Below are 25,738 nucleotides of genomic sequence, written 5' to 3'. Positions count from 1 at the left end.
TCTTCAACCATCTTTGACTCCATCTGCTTTTGAATGTCTCTCTGAAGGTTCTTTTTTATAAAGTTTGCAACCCTTCAGCCACATTTAAAGCATAACATCCAAGGATAACATAATTGTTCCTTTGAGATGCTACAATCCCCCTCCTTACAATATCATGATTCAAATGATAATCAAATATCTCTATAATCGTTCCCTCACTACTACTAGTGTCCATAGTAGGAAACTCCACCTTAAATTTAGTTTTATCCGTTACAATTTCTAACAGATTTATCCCTTGGTTTTTACTGTTCCTTCTTTAAAGAAATTCTCTACCAACCAAGTAAGTTGCTTTGCCATCAGCCCTTCCCCAAAAACTCGACAACAACTCAGCGGTAACATGCATTTTTAACTCTTGTTCTCTACAAAATTCATTATACACTTCTCAAACAGCCTTAAGACATTCATAACGCCTTGACCTCAAATCTCATAGCTCTTTCTTGTCATGAAAGCCTCCACTAGCTAATGCGGAATGAATAACATCATTTGAATATTCTAAGATATATAGACCACATATTTTAGACCTTTTAATAATAACCACTTTATCACATTTTGATCATCAAACATAGTGCAATAACCTAAATCATCAAACATGCTTATAAATAACAAATTTCACTTGAGTTCTGGAAAATACCTCACATTTTGAAGAAGAAACTCACGATCATCAAACATTTTTAGTCTAACCGTACCATTATCATGAACCTTGCAAGCCTTATTATTACGGAGGAAAACTACTCCACCTTGCACCAACTTGAAAGTCTCAAAGTATTCTATTCTTGGACATATGTGATAAGAGCAACCTGGGTCAATAACCAAATTATCTTGAGTTTCCAAACTCGATGCCACTAGTGCACCAACATCCTCATAACTATCCTCATTCAAGGCAACTTTAACTTGAACAGAATTTTCATTGAACTTTCTCTAAGGATAATCCTTCTTAAAGTGACATATTTGCTGACAATTAAAACATCTTATCTTTGATTTGTAAAACCTCTTTGATTTGGACATCTCTTTACGTCCAGTTCCTCCTCTTGAAACACTTAGGCCTTTACCACTATCTTCAATCTTCAAATATTTCGCCATTGAAAATTCTTTAGATTTTACCTCCATTTGGACTTCATCCAAAGTGATAATACCTTCCTTACCATAAAGAAGGACATCCTTAAAGTGCTCAAACGACTGGGTAATGAACTCAACAAGAGTAAAGTTTTTTCCTCATCATCAATCTTCACTTCAATATTTTCAAGATCATCAATAATCTTATGAAATTCTGTAAGTTGCTCAACTATAGATTTGTTCTCCACCGTTCAGAATGAATAGAGTTATTGTTTCAGACACACAACCTGTGAGCCAAAGACTTTGTCATATAGAATGATTCAATTTTTGCCCACATAGCAACCTCATATTGCTTATGGCGACTTCTCTTAGAACTTTATTCCTGAAATACAAGATAATGACACTCATGGCCTTATCCATTATCCCGGTCTTCTGTACCTGTGTAAGCCCTGCAGGCATCAATACTTCACTCTTCAAAGCATTGATGCACTTCTCTTGAATTAAAATTTTTTGCATCTTAATTTTCCATAACCCAAAGTCATTGTTTTTGAAAAATCTCTCGATCTCCCATTTGTCTATGGTACTCACTTGTGAGCGATGCCCCTTTTCCCCACGGTGGACGCCACTTGTTGTGAATTATGACAATGTTCAATTCAATTAATACTTTATTATGTGAGGAAAAGAATAATAGCAACTAAAATAAATGACATTAAAAAATAATAACCATTAAGTAGACATTAGCGAGAAAAGACAAAAAATTATTTACCTAGTTCGATCAAAAGATTTATTATAAAAGAGAGAGCAACTCTCCAATTTACTATACTCAGAAAGCTGTTACAAGAGATTACATATGAGTTATAAGAAAATAGTCTTTGCCTTCAGAGTTTCCAAGAATAACCTGAAGGCTCCAAAGAATAAACTCTTATTTTCTACTCAAGTATTTTCCAACCTCTCCAACTCTCAATATATGAATCACTCAAACCCAAGATTTATAAGTATTTCTCAATCCCTTTAGATAACTCCAAACGTTTCCCAAAACCTTTGTCTTTCTAAATTTTCCCTTGAGAAGACCCTAAACCATATAAGCCCTAAGACTGTACACTATAAAACATTAAAGAAATACATATTTATAATAGTTAAAATCCAAGCCAAAAAAAATACAACACATTATTTATTAGAATAAAAATATTATAAATATGTTATAATATATTTTATATTAATATATATCCAATATTCTAACATTAAATAACAAATCTGTAAATCAAACCGGTTAAATCCAAAATCTGCGAATCGCTCAAACCTGACATTCATGTTGCTTTTCGGCTTCTTGATTTTTGACAATCTCAAAATATATTTTCTTTCAACAAAGATTATAAAGCATACCTCAACAATTTTAAACTCACACACTCAACTATACATGTCTCACGCTGCCCCATTTTTCTGCAGACTGTTGCATAACAATGCCTAAGACTATGTGTTGGGTACAATAAAAAGAACGAAGCGTGATTGAATGAAGCGGAACGAAGCGAAATCAAATAAATATGTCATTATATTGTTTGGGTATTTCATGATGGAATAGAGCAATTTTGTCATTTCGCTCAAATTAGATGGTGTAAAAATGTTGGAGAATGATGGAATGCATTCCATCTGATACTGCTCTATTCTATCTATTTTTAATCAATTCAAACGATAGCGCATAATCTTATTCCATTCCTTTCGCCTAATTTCATCAATTCAAACATTACCCTAAATGATAAATCAATTTAAATGTTTGATAAACTAGTTGTTACACCGACTAATAAATATAACATTTTTATTAAAAACTAATAGTTCCCCTATCTTGTATATACTATTGTTAAATTAATTTTATTCTAAATTAAAAATAATATTAAATAGAAATTTCATAACTTTTTATTCACAAAAAATTTAGAATTTCATAAATAAATAGATAAAATCCAAATTTTGACACTTTTTAAATACTAAAAAGTTTTAGGAACTTTTTAAAGACTAGAAACCCAAATTAATTCAATTTGATCTAATATTTATAATAAAATATGATTATGAATAGGAGTCATGACGATGTAAAATATTTTTACACGGTAAACAAATGACCACAATGCATTCAATTAAAATATTTTTTTATTGAGTTAAAAGGTAGTGCACTGACAATGTAAAATAGTTTTACACTGTCATTCAATAGAAAGCTATCAATTAGCCATGTCATTAAATTATTTTTTAAATAAAAGAGTAATTTAATTGGATACATGGTGGTGATTGGTTGACAGTGTAAAAATATTTTACACTGTCAGTGCATCACCCCTTTTCCCTTTTTTATTTAAGAATTTTTTTAATAATATAACATATTGATGACTCTATATTGAATAATAGTGTAAAACTATTTTACACCCAATGACAATCATAAATCCGGATAAATCATATTAAAAATTTAAAAAAACTTATATGAAATTGCGTAACATTATATTTTAATTAGATATTTTAATTGGAGACACTATGCATAACATTAAGGTAAATTCTTTGGTACCCATGTATTCAAGTTGGGTACAGGTACCTTTAGTGTTAACTATTATTAAATAATTATTTATTTTAAAATAAATTAAAATAAATAAGTGACATGGCATGAAATTATAGCATTTGATTGGTTGAGGGTACCGGTACCCATCTAAACTCAAGGGTACCGGAGTGTTCACCTAACATTAAACTCTTCTTGATAAATTGAACCAATAAGCGGTTTTATAATTGTTTGCATAGTGGAAGAGTCAATCTTCCTCCATTTCCAACCCAATGTACGTTTTGGCGGCCAAATAAAAACACACACAATCCCAACAACACCACCTACCCCCATCCCATCTTCATTTCCATTGCCCTCGTCAATATCTATGTTCTTCGCAGATCTACCAAAACACTGTTAACTAACATTTTTCTTGAATTCCGAACAAGAAAACAACACCCTATTTTGAATTCATTCCGACAATGTTTTGGTTGAGACCTATTTTGCGTTCACAACCAAGATCTTCAATTTGGGCATTACACCATTCTTCCTTTTCCACTTCCTCTCCCGCTGCAATTCAAGCTGAGAAAACCATTCAACACGGACCCAGAAACGATTGGACTAAAGAAGAAGTCAAATCCATCTATGACTCTCCCATTCTCGATCTTCTCTTCCATGGGGTAACTTTACTACTACTCTTTTTTTTCTTCTTTTTGTTTTAATGGGTTCCTTTACAAATTCAAAGTGAAAAAGCCTTTTTCTTTTTTTCAGTTAAAGTTTTCATTTTTAAGTGGATAAGACAAACCCACCAAGAAAAAGTGACATTTTTGTTGGAATTTTGCTGAAAATTTTGTTTTGTTGTGATTTACTAGGCTCAGGTTCACAGACATGCTCATAACTTTAGGGAAGTGCAGCAGTGTACTCTTCTATCTGTGAAAACAGGTGGGTGTAGTGAGGATTGTTCTTATTGTCCTCAATCATCTAGGTATGACACAGGACTCAAAGGTCAGAGACTTATGAACAAGGAGGCTGTTCTTAAAGCTGCAGTCAAGGTAATCTTTCACATGTTACTTACTCCCTGGTATATGATGGCTAACATCACATTTATGTACATTAGGGCTAAATTACGTTGAGAGCGATAATTTAGGGCCTAAATTGGTGTTATGCTAATAGTCAATTTAGTGTCTGTCTACATCTCTAGCTTGCTGCCTGATGCTTTTGTTTGTCTCTAAATAATGACAAAGGATCTGGCTCTCAGATGACACTGGCATGTGTTAATGTTGCATATTCATGGTGAACACTTGTTAGTTTATTGTCAATTTAAATAAAGAAATGTATCTTCATTTGGAAAACATGTATGATGTTTTTTGGATTTTACTGTCAAAAGAAGAGGGTTGTGAAGTTTGGAATTATGATCATTTATGGGAAAACCTATCATTGACATTTTAACAACTTCATTCATAGTTTGTTATATATCATGTGCATGTATGTATTATCATGATTTCAATTGTTACCATTGCTTTTTATCCTATGAAGTTTACGCGTGTACAAACACAAACCTTGCATCTTATTGCTTGTGTGGTGCTATGATTTTTATTGAATAATATAAAGAATCTTTCTCTTGTAGGCAAAAGAGGCTGGGAGTACTCGCTTTTGTATGGGCGCTGCATGGAGGGATACAATAGGAAGAAAGACAAACTTCAACCAAATACTTGAATATGTTAAAGAAATAAAGTAAGTCAACTTGATTTTATTTTTGTCTTAATTATCAAGTACTATGAAAGAAACCTAGGAATCCAGGAAGTTGGGTTTTCTTATTCTGATCTGTTTCATGAACGTAATAAAAGGTTGGGTTATCTCTGTCAATTTACACTTATATATGTTAACACTTGGGTTATCTCTGTCGTTTTAGGGGTATGGGGATGGAGGTGTGTTGCACCCTTGGCATGCTCGATAAAGATCAGGCTGGTGAACTCAAGAAGGCGGGTCTTACTGCCTATAATCACAATCTTGATACTTCCAGGGAATACTATCCAAACATCATCACAACAAGGAGTTATGATGAGCGCTTGCAAACTCTTGAATATGTTCGTGATGCAGGGATTAATGTGTGCTCTGGTAAGTAATCTTATTGGCTTCAAATACCTTGGAACCTGTCAAGCTTGTCTGTTCTATTCTTTAGTCCAAGATTACCATTTATCAATCATTTTCATTACAAACTCTTATTTCTTTGAAATTTTCACATAACAGTCTGACTACGTGAGAAATGTTTATAGGTGGAATTATCGGGCTCGGAGAAGCTGAGGAAGACCGTGTAGGTTTGCTACATACATTATCAACACTTCCTACACATCCAGAGAGCGTTCCTATTAACGCACTTGTTGCTGTCAAGGGAACCCCTCTTCAGGATCAGAAGGTGAGTTTATTTAAACTGGTTATTTCGTTAAACTAAAGTAAGAATTGTTGCTTTATAGGCGTCAAATTGTTGCTATCATAATGTTCCGAGTTATTATCAATGAAGAACTTGACTACTCTGTTCACTCTTTCCAGCCTGTTGAAATATGGGAGATGATTCGCATGATTGCGACAGCGCGTATAACAATGCCAAAAGCAATGGTAAGGTTATCGGCCGGCAGAGTTCGGTTCTCCGTGCCTGAACAGGCATTGTGTTTTCTTGCTGGTGCCAATTCTATCTTTGCTGGTGAAAAGCTTCTCACAACTGCTAACAATGATTTCGATACTGATAAACTCATGTTTAAAGTTCTTGGTCTTCTTCCAAAAGCTCCAACCTTAGACGAAGATGAAACTAGCGAGACCGAGAACTATAAAGAAGCTGCTTCTAGTTAAGCTAGTCAACCATTTATGTTAACATTTGTAATCCTTCGTTCTTTGACTGCTCATAACTTCAGATACATTGAATGTTAGGTATCAGTGAATTTGCTTATTCTTAGCTTTGAAGACATACTCAAATAAAATATATAAATGTTGAAAATTGTTATTTTCCAGTCATTTGTTTTCTCATAAGTAGTTGGTTGTTGGGGAGTAGCTAGTCAGTAATTGGTTCTCTATATATATATAAGATGCAGTCATTAAATGTAAGGATGAATTTTTTCATCAATATTATACTCTTGAACTCTCATTTCATCATTTTTATCAATATGATTCAATTTGAGTTAAAAACAAAACTTTACATTTGGTAGCTGCCATAGAGAACCAACTACTACCTACTCATAGATTACCAACTATTTATGTTTTTGGTATTTAGCAAAGAAGTTGCTTATTACACGGTATGTATTTGAAAATAGTCTAGGGCTGGACATCGGGCGGTTGGGGCCGGGTTCGGATCGTATATTGTTCATCCAAAGAAAACCACGGGTGGAAGAATAAAAGCCATTTCCGTCCGTTTTGGATTTCGGTTAAGTCGGATTATGGGTTTATCGGGTTTCGGTTGGTTTGGGTGGTTTCAAACGGTTTGAACTCTTGAGAAGAAAAAATCCAGAAGAAACTAGAAACAACCCATACATAAACCATTAAAATAACAAGAACCACTAAAATAGATAAACCATTAAAATGACAAACCATTAAAATAACATAAACCATTGATATGAAAAAACAATAGAACAATCACAATTTCAGTAAAATAGAATAATTATTTTTAATTGGAATAGATGAAAATGGTTGTGAAAAAAGTTAAGAGAAGATGATGGTTCTGAGAGAAGATGGGAGGTACACAGTAAGAATAAGAAGATGAAGAAGAGAGAGACTAAGATAGGGAATGAAAGAGAAGATGTGAGAGAGTGGGAAAGTGAAAATCAATTAATTGATTTGTTAAGTCTATCACATTAGCCTAAAACTAGTACAGGTGTAGTGCACAGGCTACATCATTATCACTTTGTACATCCAAAATTTTCTACTGTTATAATTTCGGACGGGTGCGGATACCGTTGGATATAATTTTAGAAACTGAATCCGTCCGAATGTACCCATAATAAACCGGTTTTTTGCAACTTTGTGATCCGATACCCAAACCAACCCACCCGTAGTAATAATAAATATTTCGGTTTTTCGGTTTCTCGGGTGGGTCGATATATCTTGTCCACCCCTAGAAAATACTATTGTCAAGAAGTTATTTTTTCGGGTACACCTTTTATTATTCACATACATCTTTATCAACACATTATTGGTTATGTCTCAAATAACAACTGTCTCAAGGGTTTATTAGACGTCTTTATGAGTCAAACTCTTTCATCTTAACCAAAATAGAAAACTCTTAACCATTTGCTTCATCTATGACATGGTCTCTCCATTCTGCAGATGTTTCATGTTAGATGCCATCATAGTTTCAAGTAAACTTGTATAAAATATTGCATACTTGAAAGTCATCCAATACAAATAACTCGACCAACATGATATTTTGGAAAAAAAGTTTTAGAAAAATCACGACTTTGTAACTCAACAAAAATGATGTCATACGCCCTTGCTATAAGATGATTCATTTCAGAGAAGTTCATCCACTTTTCACTCGGTTTTTATTAGAAATCAGAGTTTGATGAATATCGTCATATCATTTCTTTCTCGTATAACCTCATATGCACTTGCTACAAAATGATCCATTTTAGATAAGTTCGTCCATTTTTCACTCGTTGAAACACCTGTTTTACTAGGAATCAGAGCTTAACGAAATATCACCATATCAGTTTTCCCGTATAACTTCTAGTAATGTTTCTTATAAAAAGTTAACTCTTTAATAAGATTATGACACACAAATGGATGATCCTCCTCACACTTACCGATTAAGGCTAAAACAACGTGAAATATGAAATTACATCTTCATTTTTGTCAACATATTTGTGCATAAAAAACATTCATCTCTTTAATGTGTTTTATTTTTGGTAAATATGGAGAGGATGGTGGTTTGCTCATGAGAGCACACCCTCACTAGCATATCTTTTTTGAATGTGAAAGAGGAAAATCAAGATAAAGTGAGATTACATATTCAAAGAATGATGATGTCCGCTTACTTGAATTATCACAAGGATTTGGTTTGACCTTCTTTGGATACCATTAGTTTTTACATATTTCACACGTGGATTCTTATCAATAGTTTCTCGATAAACTATCTCACACATATGCTCTTTAATGTGCAACTTTATAATATAATCAACTTTTATAAATCTTTCTTGAGTCACCTCTCATTCAGCCATAATACACATATTTGATTTACTATCCTTGATCAAACAATCATCATCAAACCAAAATCTTTTTTGGTGCGTGTTTACTCCGTAAATTCATTCGTACATGTCTATCGAGAGTGAAAGGATTTTAGACTGTTTGCTTTTGTTCATAACATAAAATCTCCCTAATTTGGCGGATTACAATGTCGAATCTCAATTTTGCAACATCCGTGCGGATCCATTGGAACATATGTTCACGAATAGTAAACTCCTGTTTATTTGTAAATTGTTTACCAACATCTACCTTGACATCAACCGGTTTAACTTCCCTAACTACAATAATTTTGGATACAATGTCAGAGTGCACCATAACTACGACCAATTATTACAAAATTGAAAATTAAAATTTAACATAAAACAGTTTGAAATTAAACTTCTAAAACAACATGCAACATAATTTGAAAGTTATAATTCAAACACAATGTTCATTTTATTCTTACAAGCAACGAGGAAGGAAAAACAAATACAAAACCTTATATTTTAACTTTTTTTGGTGCGAAAAAACAGAAAAATATGGTATTGAAGTATAAAACTTGATTGAGAATGGAAGGAGATTCTTGTAGGATTTTGAAAGTATGGTGGTATGATCATGAAATGAAGAATACATGCAAGATAATGTTATATTCATTTTTTACCTGATAATTCCAAAAATTAACTATCGTATTATCCACATATAGTGAAAAAATAAATACACTATCATGAATTATAAATGTGTACAAGGGTTAGTCCAAAACTTAACCTACAAACTCACCCTTTCATCAATACGAAGGTTAATTTCTATACTACTTTTTTATTAAAATAAAGATGACTCACTTATAAAATGTTTTGATAAGCATGAGCGGAATTTAAAAGTTAATTTTTATACTATTTCATTGGCAGTTGTGAATGAATTATGTGATCACTAAGTAATTTTAGAGTTGAGTAACTCTCAAATTTCAAATAAGTAAATAAACATTCTAACAATTAAAATTGTAGTAATCAGTCAATTTAATCTTTTAAATTTAGAAAATAGATATTTAGTCTCTTAAATAAAAAAATCAATCAATTAAGTGGTTTTTCTCAAATTTTGATTTGATGCATAAAAAAAAAAAATCATTATGTCACCCCTCAACTTACACCTAGCACCCCACAATAGCACCCCAAAAGAGATTGCTATTACCTTTATGCCCTTTTAAAAATATTTCGGATGTTTATACGTTTATCAAATTTTTCAAAGATATATCATAAAATTTTGAAATTTCTAAAACGCATTTATTTTTGAAAAAATTCAAAAGATTACAACACTTGTTCGAAAAATTCAATAGTACTAATTTTTTTTTACTGACCGAATATGAACTACTGATCTTTTTAGAAAATTCAGAAAATTATCAAAGATATCAATTTTTTTAAAAAAATCCAGTATGTTAAATTTATTTTTTAAAAAAACCGGCCAAAATTCTTACCAAACTTTTTAAAATACATTATCAAAATTTTCAATTATACTATCAGATATCAGATTTTTCGTTTCGCTCTTTTTTTAATAATTTTTGACAAAGATATTTTTGCCATTATGAAAATATGTGGCTCTTTTTTAATAAATTTTGTTAAAGACATTTTTACCATTATAAAAATATGTGAGTATGCGGTATAAATTGAGGGGTGGCACGAAGAATTCTCATCAAAAAATTATTTAAGTTAAAATATATATCTTTTATTTGTTTTGATAGATGTTTATTTTAAAAATATTTAGTTAGATGAACTAAACTAATCAATAATTTTAAATTAAAGGACGAAATTTATATTTTGTAAATTTAAAGAAATAAATCAACTGATTTTTACAACTTCAGAAGACTGAATTGCATATTTTGTAAAATAAATGCAACCATACACAAGACGGAACACCTATTCAGATGGAATTGCAACACCCATCAAACTGAGCAAATAAGAATAAATAAAGAACACACACAACAAAATATACTAGAAAAGGTGAAAAATCAACATTATATCATCCAGGATTCCATTCAAAACTTTCTATCTTTAAAATAAGATGTGAGATCCTCTTTACAAAAAAGAATAACTGTGAATTGGCCACCCATTAAGTTAGGGTGTGGGTGTATTCTGTGTCTAATCTTGCAACCTGATAGCTTATGATAACATATTATCTGGATAATGAAGAAATTGCAATGAACCTATTGAAAAAAATTAGACAGATTTTGCAGCAACATAGTAATCCCCTACGGTGAGAAATACATGCTCACCAAGTACCACTGCAGCCGCAGGTTGCTGTTCAATCGAGTCTACGATTTTCTGTAACAACGGGAAAGAAATTAGTGTCTACAGTTTCACCAAAACAAGAACAGACAAGAGAATATAACTCAATCAAACAAACCTTTCCATTTCCATCCTGAAACTCGGACTTCAAATTTGAATGATCTCTTGATAGCAGGTAAGTTTGCAAATTGTGTGCAAATTTGGAGTTACCTGTAGCCACAGAAGAACAATAAGTCGGAGCAACCAAGGATCATAGATGATGACAGATCGAAAGGCGTCAAAAATACTATTTATTGTTAAATGAATACATGTGAACTTCAGTAAAAGAGAAAATAAACCTGAAAATAGTGAAAGAATAGCTTTTTCGTTGAACATTGATGCAGGTCTTGCCAAGGTGATGGCAAACGACATACTGGAAATCCCATGGAAACTCTCTTCACCAATGATAACCTGCAGTTGTTCAAGGAATTTTAAGATAGAGTGACTTGAAACCAAGAAACATGAATTATGATCATTTTTTTAAGCGAATTATGGCATGAATATTAGAAGTTCAGTTGACATTGGTGATAGGGTACAACATAGCTAGAGAAAGTTCAAACATAAACCACACCATCTTTGTACAAGCATTTTTCAATTAAAAGCTAATAGGAAAAAGCTTTGGCTGATATATTGTTAATTTGCAGTAAAACTTAGTGGGAAAATGTAAGTTATCAAAGGAATGTAATGAATAAAAGGGCATGAAAGGGGAAATAACAATCAACAATACAAAGCTGAAGAGAGCAGAGAATTCAAACTTCAGGAAATTCTGTTTGTGTCCAAATAAAACAACTTACTGCATGCGCAGGCATCAAAGAAAATTGAAGCAATGGAGAACCAATAGCCTCTCTGATATAGGATTCCTGCAAATATAACATGATAAAGGTACACTATATTAGAAATTTTAAATTAAGGGAAATTAAGTAATCCCAAGAGTGTAAAATGGATACTAATTAATAAGTTATCCTTGATTAGAAATTAGAAACATGATTTAAGACCTACATGTATATAAACTATTTTTGGGAAAAAAATAACTTTTTTTACACATAAATGAGAAAGACCTTTCGGGAAGGCCGCAATGTGTACGTGCTAGACTTATTTTTAGGCAATAGTGTATGTGCCACATAATTTACAGTATAGTGTGATTGACAGTGAGCTGTTTATCAAAATTTGACAACTCTAGCTTTTCAATATTTAAATAGAGCACGGGACATCAATAATCTGTAGTTATTTTACTTGGTCAATATTTATATCTTTTATCTTTGTTCCGACCTAAATTCTGCCAATATTAAAAAAAGTTGTTGGTAGACGGAATATTTGTGAAACAAAGGAAAGAAAGCTGCTGTTTTCCTAGCCACAAACTTATCTCTCTAATCCCAACCATAATCATCATTGTTTCATTTATGCAAGATAGTTTTCCATCCTTTAATGTTGTGGCCAAACATATGCCTTCTTTTCTGCTTGTAGAAATATGAAGCAATTGACAGTTATTAATATTTTAATTCTACCTGTGATTGCAAAACTCTCTGAGAGATTGATGTATCATCATCCAATGATTGAAAGTAAACCTCCACAGTGTCAGTTGGTTCAAGAGCAATTTTCTTTCTTAACTTCTGAATTCTGTTAACAATCTGCAGGACAAAAAATAATTAATAGATTTAACTTAATTTCAGGCCTTAAAGATGCAATGGGATACTTAAATTGAGGTAAAGCAAGATAAACAAAGTATAAAGCATAATATATATAAGCAAAAATGTAAATATTCACTATTTTGTTTCTTTGGGAAGTTAACAGAATTTATTTGGAAAGATATACAAAATACTTCTAAACAACACACATGCAAAAATAAATAAAAGCCAGTACAATAATGCTATATTACCTTGCTTCCCTTCTCTCTAATAAACTTTTTGTTCTAAATAAAACAAATAAAGAAAAAGCTGACTACCTAGTACCCCCTAAAAATTCGTAGCTGCTAATGCCACTGTTCCAGCAGCCATACACCACCTTGTGACCATCGGGATAAATTTTGAGGACTACATATTGTCATAGTAAATCATTGTCTAGTAATTATAGAATTTGTGCATCAAACCATTGGCATAGAAAGTCGCAGTACAAGAGTTTATCAGTTTATCTTTATCCACTATCACATCTCCTTATCCGACAATTTTATTCTATTAGATAGAAGAGGCAATGGGAATAATTTGCCTGTAAAAACTTGAGATTCCTTTCTAACCATAAGAAGAACCAAATATACTATGATGTAAAGATTCAAAAGACCTTTCCACCTTTAGTCCTCATATGACCGTGAATAAGACAACAAATTGATTGAAACATACTAACTTACTAAGCAGATCCAATGTTTACAAAAAATTACGGAAGATTCCACATCACAAAACTGAATGTTTCATTGATTATATCTATGCACTTTATAAAGAATAAGATCAAGGAACTAGCTAGGACATTTCTCCCACGGAAATTACTTTACCTCTCTAGCAGCACCAGCCTCAAACAATGACTCGTCGGGTCGCAAGTCCAATATAACTAAGACATCACCTACAATGAAGACAAAGAAGCTGGTCAAGAAAAGAAACAATGTTGTAGAACCATAATTTGAAATGAGTACAAAGTAGCCTTCAACTCATTTCTGACATCAATTGTTTCACCAAAGAAGCAAAGGGAGACATCATTAGCTATTAAAAACTCTCACCATCCCCGGCAGCATCAATCTCATTATCCGCCATACCATCAGGACGTTTAAAATCACGGAGAACCTGAATAAAAAGTATATCATAAGGTCCAAATTAAACAGTCCAGATTTCAAGGAAACCCCCATGATAATTGATGCCTCAGGAAATAATTGCTTCGGGTTCTTATTGATTAAAGACTCAACTACATATTTAAAAAATAAATGAGGTCAATGTGATGAACAGTAAAACTTAAAAAGGACTCAGTTGATGGATAGAATAACTTCTGTTTTGAAAGGAAATACTACTGAAAGATGTTTTTGAAAAACATGATGCTGATGATTCTTAGGGAAAAAATGAGCTGAATTTCAGAGACGATTATACTGACATCAAATTCCCTCCCAAGGGAATACTAAACATTCGTACAATTTAAAAAGACATCACCGCACTAAGGATTAAGAGCATAAACTATCTGGTTATTTATTTTTGTGAAGACAAATATAAACTTTTTACAAATGGAGTCTACTCAAAGAAGAGAGTATCAGTTATCATCTTCAATAAGACTAGCACCTTAATATCAGACAGCTTCAAACTGTGACTTGCAATGACAACTTCTCCAGCCTTTTCAAAAGCCAGAATCTTTTCCTGTGACATTGCTTTGACTTCTTTGGCAACAATGCCCATAGATTTTCCTAGTCGCTTACCTAAAACGCTGAAAATAAAAAAAAAAAACAAAAAAAACAATGGTTAGTTAACATTGTGACAGGTATAAAGGGAAAACTTTTCAGGAAGTTATACGAAATGCATACCTAAAGTCAGGCTCGGCGCGTAAGGATGCATACTTCAAGGTATCATTACATGGAACAAGGGATCGTATATTGAGTTCCTCAAGTACATACTGTAATGCAAATAGAGACATCAGAATACAATTAGACAGAGTGGAAGCTGAAAATTAAAGAGGGGTATATAATTTGAGTATTTTTTCAGGTAAATTATTAAGAGAGTGCATAAGGGAAACATGCATACTGGAAAAATAGATCATCATTAAAACCGAGACAGAAGATTGAAAAAGAGTAAAAAACAATAACTGCCATAATTATAAACAAGAATAAAGACATGAAAAGAATATTAAAAGCAAAGATCATATACAAGGAAGCTCATAATATGTGTTGTAAGTTCGTTTTTGCTTCCCATTTAGAGTGTGCATCAAACAACTTTTTAATATGAAGCATCAAATGGAGAGAAATTCGATAAAAAAAAAAAGACCAAACACGCAGAGAGACTTTTTTTAACATATCTTTGTCATCAGAAAAAATATATATAAAAAGTCAGCTTAGTCAGATTTCTGAGAGGCTGCAACTCTGAACAGTATAACAGATCAGAAGCATCCAGGAAAAAAACGATTATGATATGAATTGATTGAGTACAAAAGCTGCTGAAAAATACTACAGGTACAGGAGGTAAACTGTAACCGCTGGTGACAATATGCAAGTACCTCCTTCAACTTTCCATTAATGTCTTCAAGGAAGTCTGCATCAGGATGCACTATGACCATCTCCCTATATCAGAAAGAAATATGAATTTTATATAGGAAATCAGAAAAAGGTGTCTACAGACAACTTCTATGTATACATCTTTGATTATTAATTTACCTGAGTGGTGTTTTGAGAGGCTTGTTATGACGCTCACGAATGTTTCGGGCCAGATCAATTATTGTCATCATCCTTGAAACACTTTGCTCAATACGTTCTCCCCCCTGAAAAAATCATGCAGCCAAAAAAGAGATGGTATATTAGGTAGCAGTTATTTATCTAGAGCAGAACTAAAGCAAGGGCCTTAATTCATGTTAGGCTGCAAAATCCAATTGCAGAAAAAGAAAAGGGAGGATATGAAGTCATCCATTAAAAAAACTAAAATAGGAATATGATGATGTTTGAGAAACGTAGCTCTTGATTGCATGTGGATTAGGATCATTGATATAACCCACACATATCCAAAGGTGAATCTAACAATACGAAATGCAAGTGTTACAAAGTTTATTTTGAATCAATTTTGCATGTGTTATGAGGTGTAGATCCTTGTTCATTAGTCAGTTTCCAAAAAAAGCAAGCAATTACAAATGAACCAACTGAATAATGTCTTTCTATCTGTAATCAATAATAGATTGCCTAGAAGAAAGCAGTAAAGACTGCTATCTATTGACTAAAATGTGTGTATACCTTGCCTTCTTCCTCAGGAAAATTGCAATAGTGGATGCTCTCCTCTGATCCATTAGATGCTTTTCGCATATTTTGATAGAGTACCTCAGTGAAGAAAGGTGTAAAAGGAGCCATCACTTTACAGGATAACAAAAGCACCTGAAAGAATCCATGTGCATCAAATTCCACAACTACTCTAGTGTAAGGAACCATCACTTTCAGGCCCATTAAGAGGCCTGTAAAGGTCAGTTTGTAACTTATAACATATTGCAACAAATTAACAATGGTATATAATATAAATTAATCAGAAACATACATTGTATAGAGTTGAAAGTGCTGTCCTGCAGTCTTCTTCTCCAGTACGACCTTTCAGTCTCTTACGGTTGAACCTTACATATATATTTGTAAGGTTATCGAGAAACTTTAGAAGATACGGAACCACCTATAAAATAATTTCCAGACAATGTTAACATTTAAGCAAATAGTTAAGACATGGCAATAACAATTATACAATGCATATAGCAAATTATGGTAGCAGAAGTATAATAATCTCGGACAGCAAATCTCACAAACATGCAACAATTTTAGCTGAGGAAAGTTCTAGTGCCTTTCACATTAATGTGAAAACCAGAAGGCATATCAAACTGGTAAGACAACTAGTTCAACTGGTACCAATAAGGTAAAGTACAAAAAAAACAAATAAAAATGTATAAAAATAAGTTAAATAGTAACCTAAAGATAGTAAAACAGCTAACTCAGATTTTTTGCAGATTCATTGGTTGTTATATTTATTTTAGATATTTCTGTTATTTGCAAGAACTGTTTTGAAGTATTTAATTTTACCTATACATGGTTTATCTTTAGACATTATTTAAGATGGGGTGTTATAGCAGCGCTTGATCCACGTAGCCAACACCATCTGGTGAGAAAAGGCCTTTTTTGTAAGATTACTTTACTCTCATATAATCTCTCAGGATTATAGCAGAGAACAGTACGTCCTTTCTTTTAAAGAAGTTTTTAGTGTCAGGCTGTCCATGGCTCGTTTAAAAAGAAGAAAATATCGTAGCAGCACTCAATATTGGCTATTCTTTAGTACATTCAGTCATAGCAGAATGCTCCCATCATTAAGGTTGTCAGTTTCGTTAAACTAGTCATCCTACAGTATTACATTTATGTATAGTTTCTTTTTGGTGTGCTGCTCATGCTGTTATAGGATAAGCTGCCATGTCCAGTATGCAAAACATTGCAGCCTCCGTTAATCTTTCATATTCCTTGTATAATCTTTCTATCCTGTCCCAAATTGTATTTTCCCTCTAATAAAAACATTTTCTATTCCAAAATAAAGGATCAGCAGAAGCATCACCGTATAAAGGCGGTAACCATCCATTTCTTGCCGGACAAAATGAACAAGGCTTTGTGTGGCTGAGTTGATCCACTGATCAAGAACATTTGATGACTTCTGAAGTGTGGCCTGATCAAGAAGTACAAAAGGTGCTAGACCCTCAACCTCAAGCCTCTTTGTATTTTGAACAAGGAACCTATATGCATTATACCAGGGAAGAAAAACATCTCTAACCTACAGATCACCACAATGGAATACCAATTGATCAGCAAAATGAATAGAATTAGTAAAGATGAAATTAATTAAATTTTAATAAAAAAAGATAGCAAAAAATCAACACAGATGGATGATACTGACAACACCATAAACTCCTTCCTTCTTGAAACGAAGTGGCTCAGCACGCACAACAGGAGAGTTTATCAGGTACAATCGCAAGGCGTCCTATCCAACAAAAATAACATCATAACAGTGCTTCATATAGTAAATCAAACTGTATTGAAGTCATAGCCATAATTAGAAAAGGCAGGAAAAATATGCTTTTTGATATCACATGATAATCCTAATAAAGTTACGAAACCAAAAAATAATTAACATTTAAGTTCCTACCGCTCCATAATCATTAATAACATCCATTGGGGAAGGATAGTTTTTCAGGCTTTTGCTCATCTTTTTTCCATCTTCCGCCAGGACAAGCCCATTGCAAATTAGATTCCTAAAGGCAGGCTTACCAAATAATGCAGTAGCTAGCACCATTAGGGTATAAAACCTGCAAAATAGAAAAGCAGAAAACTGAAATACATAACCATATTTCAAGGGGGTTGAAATTAGAAACAATTATTGACAAAAATCCAAAATTTTAAATACCATTATACAAGATAATTTGGCACTAAAAAATAAAAGGAACTGAAAATTTGCCCAGATAAAGGACACAACAACAACAAAAAAAACTTCTCCCGCTGGGTGGAGTTAGATGCATGAATCTAACAATGCCACAAGAATCATGTATCTAGAAGCATAGTGGTCACCCACATGGCACATGGTATTATGTGGGGCTACCCCATCTCTGATTTTAATTTGGACCCAAAATAGAATACCTAAAAATGAAGGAGCAGCTAAAGTTTTAAAGACTTTACAAAAAAAATGAAGATAATGAGGATAACATTTCAAAGCATACAGTAATTCATAACTAAAGTGGCAAACAGGCCTTTGATCAACCACATATGTGAAAATAAAGAAACTGACCAACCACGGGTTTGATCCAGCCCCTCAGCGACAAAATGTCCAGGAAAATTCTTCTCAAACAACTCAACATTTTCAAAAGGATAATGAATATACGCATAAGGCATGGACCCACTTTCAAACCAGCAGTCAAAAACCTGAAAGATGAAACAATTAGTCCATGACAAAGAACAATAAATTTAGCTACTATATACTACTGTATTCTTAGAGTATCGATAAAAAAAATCTCTACTTAACCATTTTAGAATTATCTTTTCAACCTGATGATAATTTTTTATATGATTGGACAGTCAATGATGTTTTCTATAAATAAAATTAAATTTGTAAAAACTATTTTCAATTAGATGTGATCATTAATTCATTATCCTTGGGTCAACATAGGGGTGGTGACAATTAGAGGGAATAGTGTGGTAACTGTAGAGGCACTTGAACAAGTGAACGGGACCACCTCATTTATGTTTCTCATAAACATTTAGGTAAATTGCAAGATTGGAGGCTTCAACAGAAACCAGGTAACTGCTGGGAGTAAGATGTAATTGGGGATCTTAATATGGTCATGGTAGGGACATATCTGAGGTTTTGTTTCTGGTTGATTTTTCAGTTCAGGATATTTCAGTGTTCCAGTGGATGGTAGTGGTTTAACTAAAATGATTATGCACGTCTTTTAGTTTCCTATTGCAAACAAAAACTCGTTAGGTCAACTTAGCCAATGTTAGATAGCATTTCAGTTTTGACAACTTGAAAGAGTAGATAAACAATACAAAACCATGAATAGGAGATTATGAAACAATTGGGTAACAACATTGCTAAGGAACTAAGAATTAGCAATCTTTACATCATCAACACGTCGAAGCACACGGCCACTTTCACTTTGAATTGTAATATGATCAATGTTGTGCCGATGAAGGTCAGACACCTGTAGAAACCATTAGAAAGGGATCAGTGATATTTCATTAATAATATGGCAAAAGTATCTATGAGAGCTCATAAAACAAATAGAACAACCATTTTAATAAAACTTATAATAGTTTAAACAAACTTGAATAGGAGAGAGCCACTTTGGAGCAAATTACTACTATTCTCAAAAAACTTTTGGGTTTTAGATATATTACCGTAGTAATTCTGTAGCATCGCAAAGAAAATATTAAAATTGCACAAATTTAGAAAAAAATAAAATGCAAAATCCACACCCCTTCCATGTTACAAACAAAAAAGAAAGAAGCAGAATATGTTGAACTGCGTGTGTGAATTCATGCAAAACAAAATCAATTGATAATGACATGAATCATATACAATTTCAAAAAGATGAACAAACGATTCTAACCTTTACACCTGAAAGCTTTTCGAGTTTTGCAACAGAATCTATGACAACTATCTCTTTCTCATCCTCACTAATCCATATAGGGAGAGGGGTCCCCCAAAATCTACTTCGACTAATTGCCCAATCTCTTGCATTTTCCAGCCAATTGTGAAATCGCTTATCCTGCAACATGAAGGAATATAAAAACATTTACTGAAATTATAAATTAGATAAAATTCGTAGTTTTCTTCCAGTGCTATTATTAGCCACAGGAGATGTTAATTGATAAGGATGTGCTTATGAACACCGTTAAGTGTTCCGTGCCTGGATTTTTTATGGAATATTCCATAACTGAGTATCTGTCCAACATTGTCTGCAGTTTTAAAGCTTTTATTTCCCAGTTTATCATATAAGCATTTATCGTATCCTCCATACTGGATTATTCCTCGCACTCCATAACAAACATTTACCTTTAGTATGGTATTGATAGAGCATAGTAACCCGTTTCAACTACTAACAAGTCAGCTTCCAATTAATAATATACTAACATATTCTTCAAAGAAATAAGCTTGTGATAAAAACATTTCATTTTTCTGTTATGAAATTATAATAATAACACTGGCTTCGTAAGTAAAAAGGAAACAGTAGTAACAAGATCAAATAATAAGTAAACAATCAAGGAGAATAAATTGGGATGAAGCGGAAGACTATGGTACCTTAACAAAATCAGGGACCCAGTAAGTCTGTTTATTGTTTTCCAACAATTTCTCTTTCAGCAACTCCACTCTAACAAACCTATAGCAAAATAGCATGACAATTCTGGATAAATTAAAAAATAGGCTAATAGATCACCAGTACCATACTGCGTAAAATTACACCGAAAGCAAAAAGGGTGCGAAGTAGCTATCACCGGAAAAATATTAACATCATTTCAAACAAGCTTACCAGCTTGGAACAGCTCTGTAAATGAGTGGGGTATCAGATCTCCAACAGAATGGATAAGAATGTGTAAAAGCTCCGGACTTAAACAGCCTACCCTTTGCCTAAGGAAAGATGAAACAAGAAAAGAAAATGATTAAAATAATCCAACTAAAATAAAGTTTAAGATAAACATTACTCGACATGCAGTAAACTTCTTCTGCTGAATAGTCTCAGTCAAATACTAACATAAATACTTAGTAAGTTGGGAGTAATGTATTAGGGTTCCTTTACAAAACAAGCAGGAGAAGCGGGAAAGTTTTTTTTGAATTAAACGTTATCCTGTTTTCTACATCAAGTTTATTGTATTTTCTAGTATACAGCTTCTGCTAAAATACCAAGCCTTTTCTTTTGTTTCATCTTTCTACTCTCATAACTGTTTTTTTATTTTAGAAAAACATTGGGAAAGGGAAAATAATTATCACTATTCAATAAAAATGGTACTGATGATCATTTTACAACTGTTCCAAGTGAAATTTGAACATTGTACCTCAAAGCTTACAAAAATCAAACTCTAACCACTGAGTTGACATCTCTTGCACAAAAATAACGGCTTTCTTTCCCAATATTCTCAACTCTAAAGAACAACAATAAATTCTTAAATATGTCGATACCGACAAAACAATATGGGGAAAAGAATTACATTCACCGAGTCACATGACAAGATATTCTTTCTAATTACCAGTGCCTGGTACTATAAGTCACTCCAAATTAATAAAGGATTATATATGTAACACACCTTCACTGCTTCAATGATATCCTTGTCGGCTTGTTTGATATAGCACCCACTAAAGTCCGTAATTTTTTCAGTAAAGCAACCATCATCATCAACAGCTACAATAAGTTTATCCTACAATCCGATACAACAATTGAGTAGTGGTATTGGAAAGGAACGGAACCACGCATCAATACACAACTGATAAATCTACAAAAGTAATCAGACAAACAGAAATGCAAATCCTACAATTATGGGACAATAGCACTGCAGCATTTATTTTATTTAGGTATTGGAGCATCTTCAAAATAGGAAGATTAATAAACAAAAAAGGAATTTCAGAAGTAACATATTCAGCACCCAGGTTGTGTGTGGAATGAAGTGACAGGAACATCATCATAAAAGATGCAGCGCATAAAAAAATTTGGTATGATATAAGCAGATAACACACCGACCTATTTGATCAATGGCAGATAGAGGCCCGCCACAAAAACACTATAGTGGTATGGCCACTACATCAAAGTTTAAAGAAGCAAATACAAGTAGTTTATACCATGAAATAAAAGGTAAAAAAACAGAATAATACACAAGTAAACAACATTAAAGACATACTCATAACTAATAGTCAAAGTTCATTGTTACCAATATTCAAATCAAACCCAACAAAAAGCGAAGACTTTTTATTAGTCTCCAAGGCCTAAAGTAATTCATCTGAGATTATAAAATAAACATTAATGATTCTTTTAACAGAATCACCATCTGCATGGTGAGGATGACCGCGAAAAAGTTACAGAAAGGACCATGGGAAAGCCACATGAGGTATGAAGGGGAGATGAAGCTGTTTTGGAGAAGAAATGACAAGCCAAGAGGCATTTTTCGTTGTCATTGAGAATATTAGGGTGAAATGATCAAAAAGTCCAATAAAAACAGAGGGAACGGCTATATATTGAGGGCAAATAACAACTGTTTCAAGAGAAATATACATATATGAAGGCATAGAAGGCAGAGATTTAGAATATCATTTTGCACAGTGAAGTATTATGCCGCTCTAGCTGAAGTAGTTTGGGAGGTAAATGAAATATCAGTCATTATAAATTATAAATTCCTAGAAGTAAATACCTTACTAATAATTTGATTCTCAATGCAAACTCGAAAATCATCTTCACCAAAAGCAGCGGCACAGTGGACAACACCAGTACCACTATCATCAGTTACATAATTGTCGGCAACAACTCTAAAAGCTGTTTCAGATAGCTCGTTAAAGTAATCAAATAATGGTTCATACCTGCAGAGCATGCCATTATATGAGTCTTGCAATATAAAATTATCATTGATTTTATAGATAAAGTCAAACTAATATAAAAGATGAATGCAATATAAGGAATAACTGCTTACTTCTTCCCCACTAACGAAGCCCCTGTGAATTTCTCAAGCACATCAAAAGAATCTAATACATTATCAGCCTTGCCACTTGGAGTGCCCTTGTTCTTTGCATTTTTAGGGACACTAGCTGAACTATTAGCAACAGCCTCTTTGGGCTTGTCCTTTGGGTTATGGATTACAGACAGACGAGATTCGGCAACTATATAAACTTTACCAGTATACTTATTGCGTACCTGATTTCATTTGCTTCAATAATTAGATTTCAAGGAAAAGAAAAGGGGCCAATAAAAAAAGTGTGCTTTTACATGCACACTTACATTTCAGCACCTAATTTAACTGACCTTCAAATAGGTAAAATTAGCATTGATGCAGAGAGCAAGATTGCTAGGAAGAGTCCATGGCGTTGTTGTCCAAGCCACGAAAGATGCACCATCTGGATCGCCCAACAACGGAAACGTCATGAACACTTCAGGGTCAGATACATCCTGTGCCAATATAGAATTTTAGATGTGGATTGTGGATATTACTACAACAAATGTATGTCATTATCCAATAAAAAATCAACTTCATGAAAAAACAATTATATTCAAACATCTCTACTCCAAATATGTTAGTCAAACATGATTTTGAATGTAAAATCGACTTCATAAAAAACAATTTTGAAATGAAATCATTTGTGTTTGAATATCTTTACCCCTAAAGCAATTGTATTAAGAGCCTGTTTGGATGGATTTATTTGAGCTTATCTACTTCCATAAGATTTGTGCCACTATTTGGGAGACTTAATCAGAACAGCTTATGACATTTTTCATACATTTTTTTGAACTTATTATGAATTCTTCAAGATAGCTAAAAGAAACAACTTCTAACATATATAAAAACAATTTAAATTTATTTTATCTTTTGTTATAAAAATAGCTTATGCGAGCTTATTCATAAGCGCTTATTTTGATAAGCGTTTGTGCTATAAGCCACAAATGAGTTGTTTATCCAAACAGGCCCTAAGTTAAACTTAATCTAAATTTCTCAACCAAAAGCTGTGTTTAACTACTTCTAGTCAAACCAGGGTTTGAAGTCAAATGTAATTCTACTTCAGAACCACCAAACTCGTCAAATGATCAAAATCAAGTTTGTGACACTAAACTAACTTTTTCCAATCAAATTTCCGTAGCAACAAAGCATATTAATCAGGTAATAAAAGTAATAACGAAACATAATATGAAAGTACTTTCCAAGTAATCGCAGCTAAAACCAAACAAGACAAACGAAAAGAAGGTAAGAACTCACAAAAAGTATGAAATCACTAACCTTATAATTCTGACCAGCCTCAAAATTAGAGAGGGGAGTTTTGCAGCCAGTACTATATGGCATGACCTACAACAAAATTCACAATCAAATGGTGCTATAATCCTTCTAAATGTATGTTCAAATTGGCCACAAATTCGACAGAATCACATAATGCCAGCAACATAACTTAAGCAAAATCAAAATGACAGTGTGATTCCATCAAATGCGCAGTCATTTCTAACATGCATGATATTGAACCGATAGTAATGAAAATTAGGAATACCTTAAAACCTTTATAAACAAGGTTTTTCGCATAAAGCTGAGAAAAAACCCACCAAACAGACTCCATAAACTTAAGATCCATAGTCTTATAATCATTCTTAAAATCAATCCATCTCCCAGTTCTCGTAATAACATTCTCCCATTCCGAAACATACCTTGTCACAATACTCCTACACTCCTCATTATAAACCCCAATCCCAAGCTTAAGAACATCCTCCCGCTTCTTAATCCCAAGCTTCTTATCGATCTCGTTCTCGACTGGCAAACCATGACAATCCCATCCAAATCGGCGCGTGACATGGTGTCCGGTCATGGATTGGTAGCGCGTGACGATGTCCTTGATTGTACCGGCAAGAATGTGGCCGTAGTGAGGAAGACCGGTGGCGAAAGGAGGACCGTCGTAGAAGATGTACTCGGGTTTGTCTTTGGTGAGAGATAGCTGTGTGTGGAAGGCGTCGATTCGGGACCAGAAATCGAGTATGGTTTCTTCTTGCTTTGGGAAAGCGAAGTCTTTGCCTTCGCAGACTTCTTCCATGGCTGCGTGGTTCTGAGGTTTGGATTTGGAGAAATGGAGAAATGGGGGAAAATTCAGACGCCGCCGTCAAGCTCTGAGTCTTAGCTTAGATAGTAACAGTAGTAGTAGTATCAGGGTTTTGCTGCTTCGATGGTGAAGGAAAAATGGTAAGTCTATTTTTTCTTTTGTGAATTTTGCTTTAAATTTTAATTTGGCTACTACGCGACAGCGATGACATTCGATCTTTCGAACCTTGAAAAAAAAATATTTTACTTTATATTTTTTACCTCAACTAGTAAGAGAGCTTGAATACATGGGTACCAAAGAATTTACCTAATTTAAATTATATTATTGTATAAATAATTAAATATATATATATATATATATATATATATATATATATATATATATATATATATATATATATATATATATATATATATATATATATATATATATATATATATATATATATATATATATATATATAGTAATTTAGAATTTTTAAATAATAATCTACAATATAAAAAAATTTATGTTCTGGAAAAGACAAAAATGTCTTGCTACCTCAACAATGCTCTACGTGGATAGTTTCAGTAACTTCCTTTCATTTTGTTTTTGTCATATACTTCCACGTCTTCTTCTACTTTTCGTTTCTCATTTCTAATTTTTGGGATTTCAAATTTTGAATCTGG

The 25,738-nt window shown here is 33.0% G+C and overlaps 2 protein-coding genes across 2 annotated transcripts; one reads left to right on the top strand and one right to left on the bottom strand.

Annotated features, from left to right (window-relative positions):
- Positions 1 to 3,845: 3,845 nt before the first annotated feature.
- Positions 3,846 to 6,606, top strand: LOC131623875 (biotin synthase, mitochondrial-like). The gene is made up of 6 exons (XM_058894873.1): positions 3,846 to 4,281; positions 4,474 to 4,653; positions 5,229 to 5,335; positions 5,514 to 5,719; positions 5,878 to 6,017; positions 6,152 to 6,606. Exons 1-6 carry the CDS (start codon positions 4,084 to 4,086, stop codon positions 6,446 to 6,448), a joined length of 1,128 nt encoding a protein of 375 aa, XP_058750856.1. The 5' UTR covers positions 3,846 to 4,083; the 3' UTR covers positions 6,449 to 6,606.
- Positions 6,607 to 10,762: 4,156 nt separating this feature from the next.
- On the bottom strand, positions 10,763 to 25,253 carry LOC131623929 (isoleucine--tRNA ligase, cytoplasmic-like). Its single transcript, XM_058894923.1, has 27 exons — positions 24,531 to 25,253; positions 24,269 to 24,334; positions 23,302 to 23,445; positions 22,973 to 23,193; positions 22,697 to 22,862; positions 21,602 to 21,712; positions 20,830 to 20,927; positions 20,601 to 20,679; positions 19,909 to 20,067; positions 19,420 to 19,500; positions 18,588 to 18,721; positions 17,952 to 18,111; positions 17,703 to 17,786; positions 17,367 to 17,579; positions 16,320 to 16,445; positions 16,025 to 16,162; positions 15,458 to 15,561; positions 15,301 to 15,364; positions 14,615 to 14,703; positions 14,376 to 14,517; positions 13,829 to 13,892; positions 13,607 to 13,674; positions 12,630 to 12,752; positions 11,919 to 11,984; positions 11,424 to 11,535; positions 11,204 to 11,295; positions 10,763 to 11,121 (listed from the first exon to the last, which is right to left on the bottom strand). The coding sequence occupies exons 1-27, from the start codon at positions 25,062 to 25,064 to the stop codon at positions 11,017 to 11,019; spliced, it is 3,543 nt and encodes a 1,180-aa protein (XP_058750906.1). The 5' UTR covers positions 25,065 to 25,253; the 3' UTR covers positions 10,763 to 11,016.
- Positions 25,254 to 25,738: the final 485 nt, after the last annotated feature.

This window comes from Vicia villosa, unplaced genomic scaffold (assembly GCF_029867415.1).
Source record: "Vicia villosa cultivar HV-30 ecotype Madison, WI unplaced genomic scaffold, Vvil1.0 ctg.000089F_1_1, whole genome shotgun sequence".
NCBI classification, from domain to species: domain Eukaryota; kingdom Viridiplantae; phylum Streptophyta; class Magnoliopsida; order Fabales; family Fabaceae; genus Vicia; species Vicia villosa.
This window is presented reverse-complemented; position numbering and strand designations above follow the sequence as displayed.